This window comes from Guyanagaster necrorhizus (genome assembly GCF_019112545.1).
Source record: "Guyanagaster necrorhizus MCA 3950 unplaced genomic scaffold BT62scaffold_110, whole genome shotgun sequence".
NCBI lineage: Eukaryota > Fungi > Basidiomycota > Agaricomycetes > Agaricales > Physalacriaceae > Guyanagaster > Guyanagaster necrorhizus.
Genome location: NW_025064989.1, coordinates 1 through 10,168, shown reverse-complemented (window position 1 = coordinate 10,168; position 10,168 = coordinate 1). Strand labels below are relative to the sequence as shown.

General features: G+C 45.8%; 5 protein-coding genes across 5 annotated transcripts; 3 read left to right on the top strand and 2 right to left on the bottom strand.

The window, feature by feature from the left end:
* The first annotated feature begins 1,100 nt into the window (after window positions 1-1,100).
* BT62DRAFT_1020738 (uncharacterized protein) lies at window positions 1,101-1,779 on the top strand. Its single transcript, XM_043178267.1, has one exon. The coding sequence runs from the start codon at window positions 1,196-1,198 to the stop codon at window positions 1,394-1,396; it is 201 nt and encodes a 66-aa protein (XP_043032601.1). The 5' UTR covers window positions 1,101-1,195; the 3' UTR covers window positions 1,397-1,779.
* Window positions 1,552-1,767, top strand: BT62DRAFT_823082 (uncharacterized protein; the record flags this gene model as incomplete). Its single annotated transcript, XM_043182366.1, has 1 exon — window positions 1,552-1,767. A coding segment is annotated over one exon (216 nt), but the record flags the coding sequence as incomplete, so codon positions are not given.
* A 311-nt stretch (window positions 1,780-2,090) lies between the features above and the next one.
* BT62DRAFT_924924 (uncharacterized protein) lies at window positions 2,091-3,976 on the bottom strand (the record flags this gene model as incomplete). Its single annotated transcript, XM_043184680.1, has 10 exons — window positions 2,091-2,101; window positions 2,152-2,754; window positions 2,807-2,886; window positions 2,940-3,055; window positions 3,114-3,149; window positions 3,176-3,246; window positions 3,295-3,341; window positions 3,405-3,446; window positions 3,500-3,847; window positions 3,897-3,976. The coding sequence occupies 10 exons, from the start codon at window positions 3,974-3,976 to the stop codon at window positions 2,091-2,093; spliced, it is 1,434 nt and encodes a 477-aa protein (XP_043032600.1).
* A 471-nt stretch (window positions 3,977-4,447) lies between these two features.
* BT62DRAFT_958217 (kinase-like protein) lies at window positions 4,448-7,802 on the top strand. The gene is made up of 6 exons (XM_043188442.1): window positions 4,448-4,712; window positions 4,771-4,812; window positions 4,867-5,222; window positions 5,273-6,963; window positions 7,012-7,177; window positions 7,232-7,802. Exons 1-6 carry the CDS (start codon window positions 4,522-4,524, stop codon window positions 7,444-7,446), a joined length of 2,661 nt encoding a protein of 886 aa, XP_043032599.1. The 5' UTR covers window positions 4,448-4,521; the 3' UTR covers window positions 7,447-7,802.
* Window positions 7,803-8,401: 599 nt separating this feature from the next.
* BT62DRAFT_822397 (uncharacterized protein) lies at window positions 8,402-8,617 on the bottom strand (the record flags this gene model as incomplete). The annotated part of the gene is made up of 1 exon (XM_043182361.1): window positions 8,402-8,617. A coding segment is annotated over one exon (216 nt), but the record flags the coding sequence as incomplete, so codon positions are not given.
* Between the last annotated feature and the right edge of the window lie 1,551 nt (window positions 8,618-10,168).

Below are 10,168 nucleotides of genomic sequence, written 5' to 3'. Positions count from 1 at the left end.
GAGAGCTTATATTCAAAGTTTCTGGTATCTCAGAAAAAACTTGTGATCTTGATAAGGAAAATGTCATTGATGCAAGCACTGCAGAGAGCTCTTGCTATGCTTTATTTTGTTTGTCAATCATTGATACAAATCTAGAAAGTATTGGTGATCAATACTTCCTGAACAGGTATGATGAATCTATTTGGTAATTTAGAGGTATACTCATTGCTGTTATGTAGTCCAAGAGATACTTTCCAAACTGATCAAGTCAAACAATTGTTCTTTTGAGCAACAAGAGGTATGTGGGTGTCTTTGTCTGCCACCAGTTGGATGAAAAGATCATTGGCAAAATCATGGCTATTCTCCTCAAAGTTAAGGTGATGCCAGCCAACTTGTGGACATGAGAAGGTGTCTGCTTGGTTCTAAGTGAAATCATGTGAGCCACTCTCAATTCAAGAGATAGACTGATTTTATTCATTGCCCAGGGAAAATTCCACCAATGCTCAATGAGAAGATCATGAAGATGATGTCATATCTATTGTTTGTGTGTCCTTGGTTGACAATCAGGCTAATGTTCAATCTGTGGAGGCTAAAGCATTTGATATGTTGCAAGAACATATGGGACTCAAGGCCATTAATGAAACTATCCCTATGCTTCTGGAAGCCCTCTGGCAGCCTGGAGAGTCCTGGAATGTCATTGCAAGCACTTAAGGAGGTCATGGATGTCAGCAGTCTCTATTTCTCATTGTATATCAATCTAACATTTGATTACAGGTATAAGTGATGACTGTGTTTCTGATCCTAATTCCAACATTGATGGCTATGCCTATGACCATGTTCAATGCTCACACTCTTACTTCACTGGTCACTGTTGTTGGAAATGTGCTGAGCAAGCAGCTGATGGTCATTACCAGTGCCTTTGTCAAAGTTATCAAAGACCAGAGGGATGAAGAGCTTTTTATCTTCAGTGGATGAGGCAACTCATGCATCATTCAGGTTGGTCAATGATATTGAAGAGTTGAACACTCTCATGATGGTGCTCTTGGGATGGTCAGTATATTATAGGTATATTATGTGTTAGTTCTAATGTTGTTCAGGTCAAAGCATGATACCCTGAGATAACAAAAATTCTTCTCCATCTTCTGTGAAGAGACTGAACTGGATACTTTGCTATATCATGTAGACTGAATCAGACAGCTTATCTCTGCTGTGGAAGATGATTACAAGGATGTTTATGCAAGTGCCATACAAACCATTGACATATTCCTCAGATCCATTCCCAAAGATAAACTTGAATCATTTGTGGTCCCCTTGTGGTGGAGTGTCAAGTCTACAGGTGCTCTGGGTCACTTTGTTCCTGGTTTTAGTGTCCCCAAAGCAGTTGGGCCTCTCATTCCAGCCATTATTGCTGGTCTGACTACCAGTAGCAATGAGCAGTGGGAACAAGCAGCATATGCTATTGGTCATCTCATGGATTATATGCAAGACACTGTGATCAAACCATTTGTGGTCTCTTTCACTGGCTTGCTGATTTGAGTGGCAATGCAAACAATGATGTACTGACAAGTGGTCAAGACAGCCATTCTGAGTGCACTGACATCAATGTTGGAACATATACCTGTGTTCATGAAACTGTTCCACCCTCAGCTGCAGAGGGTGTTTGTCAAGGGCATAAGTGACCTCACAAGTATTGTTGTTAGGAATAGAGCAGCCAAGGTGTTGGGTGTGTTGATGAAGAGCCAGCCCAGGGTGGATGCAGTCGTGATGGAGCTTATCGCAGGAGCAAAAAGCAACTTTGATGGCAGTGTTGGTAGCAGCGCAGTGGTGGCGGGTTTAAAGTACTATTCAGAAGATTATCGTCCTAGAGGTTGCATAGAGATACCGACAGGAAGGATCTTTTATAGTTCTTACACTCGACATTCGAATGAACCATGCGCACATGTAATTAGTGTCGGTATCTAGATATGTACAGCATCCATGTGGTGCTCTAAGCGTGTCTGTGATGTACGAAAGGACTTCAAATGGGTATCAATGGGATTATGCAACGAATAGTAGACGTGTCCAGATAGATGTTACAAGTGATGGATGAGACGCAGTCGTCATATTTCTAGCTAAGATTTGGCTGATAAAGGTATGGAAGCGTGAAAGCGAAATCATGGCACGACGACAAACCTTTAAATGTTTTTGTGCCATTGTAATACGAAGATGGTCGTCTTATATTTGACTTCATCTTCTTCCAAAGCCCGGTTCGGAACGGAGAAGCAGATATGTCCGGTTTGGCCTTGACGGACGACGACGACGGCATGCGAGCGATGAGACCACTTGGTGTCGGTATTTCTTTGACTGGCTGAATAGTCTTCGGTTCCGCGTCCCCATGAATAGACAACGGCCACGTGAAAAGATCAATCTCGGGAGACGTACTGGTGCTGGTACTTTCGAATTCCGATCCGGATGGTGAAGAAGATACGGAAGAGGGCACCAAGTCGGTTTCGAGTTCCGGTTCTTCTTCTACGGACACCGGCCGTTCTGGTTCGTTCCAGGATACCGCACTAGGGTGATCCGTGTTTTCGCTTCTTCTCCCGTTTTCTCGGTCCCACTCAGTCTCCATTTCGAATATCACATCGTCTCCTTGCTCATCAAGTAGACGACGACGATGCTGAACGCTTGCAGGAGAATGGATGGTAGTGGCAAAATCCCAAGAACCAATCGAACGAAATGTTTGGTTACTTGCAACAACTCGACGTTCTTGCCGATAGGCCAGAGGTGGAAGATTCTCTAAAAGCATATGATCAGCCACATGTTAAACGACCAGAGGTGATAAACCCACTGAGAATAGTGGCGATAAGGTAAGAAGGCTTCTTCGCTCCCTTGAAAAACTGCGTCTGAAGGGGTTGTTCTGCGTTTGGCCTAGTAGAAGGTAACCAGTGAATAAATAATGTTTTGGTAGCTTACAAACACACCGGTACGACGGGTCTTTGACCATAAAGCTTTCCACCATTTCTTGAAAAGCACGCGAGTATTTGTACGTTCCGCCATCTCTATTTAATGTAGGAGATGCTTCTTGGATTCTATGCTCCTGCAAGAATGAGAATACCAAAGAATGAAGTAGTATATACATGCGTTTTCAGCAATACCTTTTGAGGTGACTCGCGAGATCTAGGTGGCTGGCCCTGTGTGAGTTCAAGAGCGGTGATACCAAATCGTCATATATCTGCAGAGGAGTCATAGTTTTTTCCCCTGAATCAGCTCGGGCGCCATCCAACATGGCTAGTGAATCATATAGCGCAGATATAGCCAAAAATATCATGCACTTACTGTACCAACGAAAGATTTCCATTTTCCCATCTCTGGTCTTGAGTGTGCTGCGGTAGGTCCGACAAGCACGACACGTCTGGTGGAGCCGTAAGGACTGTGTACTGACGTACTGCCTTGATGTCGCGATGAATAAGCTATTGACGTGAAGATAGCTAAGACGATGAGTAAGTGGTCTGAAGGATGGCAATAAGTGGTGGAGGAGTACTTGAGGCCCAGGAGAGCCTGGTGAAGGATGCAGCGTATGACGTCTTCCTCCAAGCGTGCAGGCCAACCGTAGTGCATGATGTTGGCGGCACTACCTTTGTTCATGAGCCGCAATGCGATAAAGAGCTTGTGGCCATCCATCCATGAACCATGGACACGAAGAACGTTTGGATGCTTGGACAGGGACATCAGCGTCGTTTCCCGCTGCAAGGCGATAGCGAATGAGGAGGAAGTGAATCGAGATCCAGAACTTTGCGAAGAGTCTTGAGGCTTGTAAGATGCCGAGTAGACAATAGATGATGCCCCAAATCCTATTGGAGAGTCAGTGGTGTAGTCCTCAGAACGGTCACTACGAACGAAGTGAGCGAGGATCAAGGTAAACGGGACGATATGCCCACCTGTACATGCCCCAGCGGTCCTCAACGGCACCAATGAATTGTGTGGGCGCCATTTCCGGTCTCTTGGTTGTCGGCGACATTGCAAGAGAGAGGGCTGTCGATTATCGAGTCGTAGTAGAGAAGCAGCGAGCAGCACTGCTCTTACAGCTGACGCACGAGGTCACGACCGGCGACACGCGACTCTTTCGTCGCGTCCAATATTAAAAAAATTCAGTATTATGTCAAAATATTAAACAATTATGGTAGTAACCGTTTTCACCCCTCGGCATCGCCGCCACAGGGTGGCGTACTGGCAACGTCAGGTAAGCGCAGGCCTAGGATGATGACGGCCATATGCTACGTCTGCGATAAACCGGGCACGAGTACTGACTACAAAGATAACGCCCGATAGCATTTTTCTGCCAGCCAGCAGCGAGCTCAAAATACCTGGGATTGCAACCAGGATATCCTCTATAAAATGATACCAGCAGTACTAGCTGTACGGTAATTTATCTATTTTATTTTGCCGGAGCAGGACACTCCCGTGGCAGTGCTTCGGAAAATGCCGCCACCGCTCAACCTTCTCTGCCCATCTCACTGAACCTCTCGTCCCTTGTTTCTCCAGATTTCCCTCTGCATTTTGCAGATGGCTCCACAGCCGTCCCCCGCCAAATACTCATATGTCGTTACTTCGGTTGGCCCAAGAATCCTGCCCGTGGAGGAGCCCCCGTGCAAGGACGAGGAGAGTCCAGCAGGTTACAACGCAGGAGGATATCTACCCGTCGAGCTCAACGACACTTTCAAGAATAATAGATACAAGGTCGTAAGGAAACTTGGGTGCGTCGTTATTTACCCTTACTCCTCGCCAGCTTTTCTAATCTTGCGCAATCGGTAGCTGGGGTCATTTCTCGACTGTGTGGCTCGTCAAAGACGCCCAGTAAGTATCTGTGTTTTTTCTTGTTCGCCCTTTTGTCACCATTCTACTTTTCAGCCTTCAACGTCACTCTGCTCTCAAGGTTGTCAAGTCTGCTGGGCGATATGCGGAAACCGCGAGGGACGAGATTAAACTTCTTTCTCGGGTCACATCGTTTTCACCAACCCATCCAGGCCGCCAGCACATTGTCTCCTTTCTTGACTCCTTCTCCCACCAAGGACCAGAGGCCTGCCATATATGCATCGTATTCGAGCCTCTTGGTGAAAACCTCTTGGCGTTGATAGAACGTAACAAGAAGCACGGAGTATCGCGCGCGCTCGTCAAGGTCATTACCAGGCAGACTCTTCTCGGTCTCCAGTATCTCCATGATGAATGCGACTTGGTTCACACCGACATCAAACCGGAGAATATTCGTAAGTAACTTGACCTCCGAGTCACTGAAAACTGATTTATATCCCTGTAGTAATTTCCATTCCTGACATTGAAACCCACATCTCCACCGAGTTATCACAGTCGCCTTCACCGACTTCCCGTCGCGTCGGTGTCCCTCTACCGTCTAACGTCCGCTCAGCTCTTGTTATACGGAATCAACGGTCTACTCGTCGCTCCGTTCAAATATTTGACTCTCAGCCTCTCTCAAGTCCCTCAAGGAGCGCTGGCATCCATGGATTGAGGATGAGCTTTGGAGCACTAAACGGCTGTCAAGGTGGCAGTGGGAGCGGCCTCAATAGTACGCCGTCACCACTGGCACTGGCACAACGATCTGCTGATCTACGCAACGGCGCTGGTCTCACGAAGAGCGCTCCGAAAGTCCCTAGTGGGCTATCCATAACTGCATCACCGAACAATTCTCCTGATGATCCAGACGGAAGCAAATCGGCTGCCGGATCCTCCCAGAAGCCTAATCCCCCGCCTAATCCCCCATCTACATCGTCATCGTCATCATCAATAGCATCAACTTCTGCCTCGGGTTCGACTGATGCAGTGTCCTGCAGTATTATCAGTACACCCCCAACCTCCTTGTCGCATTCTATTGGTGCTGTTGCCCTTGGGCTGCTAGGACAGAAACATTGTGTCAAGGTCGACGTTTCTCCTGCAGAAAACAACGATGGTGAATGTCAGGACATCGTTAATGGTGTCCCTATCGCGGCATGCGAGCACAAGGATGCCACAAATGCTGCCGTCAGCCCCTTGTTGTCATGGAAAGATAAACTGGGTATGTATGGTTCATGGAAGGAGAAGGCGTCTTTCTCGCTCTCGTCGTCATACAAATCATCGATGTCAAGCACTGTCTTTTCACATACAGCATCTGGACTTGGCCATTCACGATCGAATTCAGGCTTGTCTGTCTCCGGATCCTGGAAAGATCCCGGGCTGTCATCTCCTGCTCCTGCTGTTGTTGTATCAACTTCAGTCATGGCGGACGGGAAAGAGGAACGAGGAGAGTATTTCCATCTGTCATCACCAAACAGCGCAAGTCGGGGAGCACTGAGCACCAAGTCCTGTAGTTCTTCCAACACGGCTACCGTTGCTCGACCTTCACCGACTGGCACGATACATGCCGACGAATCTAAACTATCTCTTGTCTCTTCTGATTCGGGAGCATCTTCGACTCACTTACCGTACCCTGCTGTCGTTTCTCATGACAGTGACTCCTCAAACTTACTTTGGCCTGTTGGCAACAAATCCTCTGGCCGCTCCCTTCTTTCCCAGACTGCTCCACGCCGCAGTAAAGTTGCCTCATCTTCCATACCGCCCCAATCTATTGACTTTCATCATGCGCCATCAATAAAGAAATCATCACCTCCACCTATCTCAATATCGTTCACAGACATCACGCCCCTGGCTTCTCCTGCTGTGCCTCCCCCAACACCCAGTTCTCCGACTTCTCTTTCTACTCAGATTCCTTCACCACCACCTCGAATAGAAACATCACAGGCTCCTCAGCCTATGGACATCCCTTCAGTACACCCAGCAGAGGCTTCTCCTCTTATGCTGCCATTATCAATAAAGATTGCGGATTTAGGAAATGCAACGCCGTCGAAGAAGCACTTTACGGAGGATATACAGACACGGCAATACAGAGCACCTGAGGCAATTCTTGGACGGAAAGATTGGGATGGTACTGCTGATATATGGAGCGTAGCTTGTGTGGTCAGTCTTCTTAACTTTTTTGACTACGCAAACTGACCGTAGATGCAGGTGTTTGAGCTTTTGACGGCTGAATATCTCTTTGATCCCCAGGGTCAAAGCGAGTTGTTTACCAAAGACGACGACCATATGGCTCAAATTATCGAGCTCCTGGGCGATTTTTCAATGGAGGTGAAGATGAGCGGCAAGTATAGTCGCCAGTTGTTTGATCATACAGGTATGTTTTTCAGGCCTTACAGGTTTCATTGCAAAAGATTAATGGCGGTATCAGGCGTATTACGATATATCAGGTCTTTGAAACCATGGCCATTAAAGCGTGTTATGGTGGAGAAATACCTTTACACAGATCGGGACGCCACGATCCTGTGTGATTTCCTTGAGCCTATGCTTGTCGTTGATATGAAGCAGCGTAGTCATGCCAGGGATATGATAGACCATCAGTGGTTAGATGTTGTAGAGGGTGATGAGGTTGTTGGATCTTGGTGAGGGTTGCAAGGGATTGCATGTCAGGTTTAGATTGGTTGCATTCATCGACGGTGTGCTTTGTCTTGTACTCTCTTCTGTTCCCCGCGTTCTCTTATTTCTTGATTGTTATATGTGCTACTTTTGGCGTTCGGATATATCATTACTCGTTGTCTTTTTACCCTTCTCTTATACCATACCATTTTAGACAATATTGCCCTTTACTGTTACTTTTTGTTTCTTGGACTACTTTATGTCTTTTTACTGGGTTGCGAGAGCTCCCTTAGTACGGCTTGTAACTACCATTCTTGCGCAGACTCGTATCATGCAGTCTCTAGATCTGCCTTATGATTTGGAGCCGGAGATTGATGAAAAGGCGGTAATGTTTAAACAATGTTTTAAGAAACTTTGGTGTCTCCTCCAGATCGTCATTCAAGTCATATCTGACTTAGGATCCAGGGAATAACAAGTCAATAATGAATCCCGTGCGTGTTTCCGCTCCCTCTCCTGCAAGCCATTTCCATCAGTAAGATCCTATACCATATCACGTCAAGAAAATGGCAGGCAGTGGTGCTTCAGTTCAGAAACGAGGATCGGTGGTGAGCATGTCTGATGGAAAGCTCTTGTTAAGGTTTGATTGCCTTTGGATTCAAAAGTCGAGGGTGCTTGCCAAGGTAGTACACTGTGATGAGAACACCTGCTCTGGAAGTCTGACCGGGACCCCAGGCCTTTAGGCAATGCAGACAAAAACTCCATCAGGATCAACAGTTGCAGCACCATGGGTAGTGATGTGGCCATGACTGAATTGGCAGAACATAATGGAAACAGTGCTCCCCACCTAGGTCTAACCAAATGGGCCACTCGACACAACCATTAAGGCTAATACCACCAATGACAACCATCAAAAAGAAAGATATCTTTTCACCACATGCACAAGCACCACCACTGCACTGCTACCAACACTGCCATCAAAGTTGCTTTTTGCTCCTGCGATAAGCTCCATCACGACTGCATCCACCCTGGGCTGGCTCTTCATCAACACACCCAACACCTTGGCTGCTCTATTCCTAACAACAATACTTGTGAGGTCACTTATGCCCTTGACAAACACCCTCTGCAGCTGAGGGTGGAACAGTTTCATGAACACAGGTATATGTTCCAACATTGATGTCAGTGCACTCAGAATGGCTGTCTTGACCACTTGTCAGTACATCATTGTTTGCATTGCCACTCAAATCAGCAAGCCAGTGAAAGAGACCACAAATGGTTTGATCACAGTGTCTTGCATATAATCCATGAGATGACCAATAGCATATGCTGCTTGTTCCCACTGCTCATTGCTACTGGTAGTCAGACCAGCAATAATGGCTGGAATGAGAGGCCCAACTGCTTTGGGGACACTAAAACCAGGAACAAAGTGACCCAGAGCACCTGTAGACTTGACACTCCACCACAAGGGGACCACAAATGATTCAAGTTTATCTTTGGGAATGGATCTGAGGAATATGTCAATGGTTTGTATGGCACTTGCATAAACATCCTTGTAATCATCTTCCACAGCAGAGATAAGCTGTCTGATTCAGTCTACATGATATAGCAAAGTATCCAGTTCAGTCTCTTCACAGAAGATGGAGAAGAATTTTTGTTATCTCAGGGTATCATGCTTTGACCTGAACAACATTAGAACTAACACATAATATACCTATAATATACTGACCATCCCAAGAGCACCATCATGAGAGTGTTCAACTCTTCAATATCATTGACCAACCTGAATGATGCATGAGTTGCCTCATCCACTGAAGATAAAAAGCTCTTCATCCCTCTGGTCTTTGATAACTTTGACAAAGGCACTGGTAATGACCATCAGCTGCTTGCTCAGCACATTTCCAACAACAGTGACCAGTGAAGTAAGAGTGTGAGCATTGAACATGGTCATAGGCATAGCCATCAATGTTGGAATTAGGATCAGAAACACAGTCATCACTTATACCTGTAATCAAATGTTAGATTGATATACAATGAGAAATAGAGACTGCTGACATCCATGACCTCCTTAAGTGCTTGCAATGACATTCCAGGACTCTCCAGGCTGCCAGAGGGCTTCCAGAAGCATAGGGATAGTTTCATTAATGGCCTTGAGTCCCATATGTTCTTGCAACATATCAAATGCTTTAGCCTCCACAGATTGAACATTAGCCTGATTGTCAACCAAGGACACACAAACAATAGATATGACATCATCTTCATGATCTTCTCATTGAGCATTGGTGGAATTTTCCCTGGGCAATGAATAAAATCAGTCTATCTCTTGAATTGAGAGTGGCTCACATGATTTCACTTAGAACCAAGCAGACACCTTCTCATGTCCACAAGTTGGCTGGCATCACCTTAACTTTGAGGAGAATAGCCATGATTTTGCCAATGATCTTTTCATCCAACTGGTGGCAGACAAAGACACCCACATACCTCTTGTTGCTCAAAAGAACAATTGTTTGACTTGATCAGTTTGGAAAGTATCTCTTGGACTACATAACAGCAATGAGTATACCTCTAAATTACCAAATAGATTCATCATACCTGTTCAGGAAGTATTGATCACCAATACTTTCTAGATTTGTATCAATGATTGACAAACAAAATAAAGCATAGCAAGAGCTCTCTGCAGTGCTTGCATCAATGACATTTTCCTTATCAAGATCACAAGTTTTTTCTGAGATACCAGAAACTTTGAATATAAGCTCTC

What these genes read in the sequence shown, in the direction of transcription:
- BT62DRAFT_958217 (XM_043188442.1), top strand. Translation starts at nt 4,522, where the DNA reads ATGGCTCCACAGCCGTCCCCCGCCAAATACTCATATGTCGTTACTTCG. An exon ending in AAGGTCGTAAGGAAACTTGG is followed by an intron (nt 4,713 to 4,770) that starts GTGCGTCGTTAT and finishes CGCAATCGGTAG; the next exon opens with CTGGGGTCATTTCTCGACTG. An exon ending in TATGGAGCGTAGCTTGTGTG is followed by an intron (nt 6,964 to 7,011) that starts GTCAGTCTTCTT and finishes CCGTAGATGCAG; the next exon opens with GTGTTTGAGCTTTTGACGGC.
- BT62DRAFT_1020738 (XM_043178267.1), top strand. Translation starts at nt 1,196, where the DNA reads ATGATTACAAGGATGTTTATGCAAGTGCCATACAAACCATTGACATAT.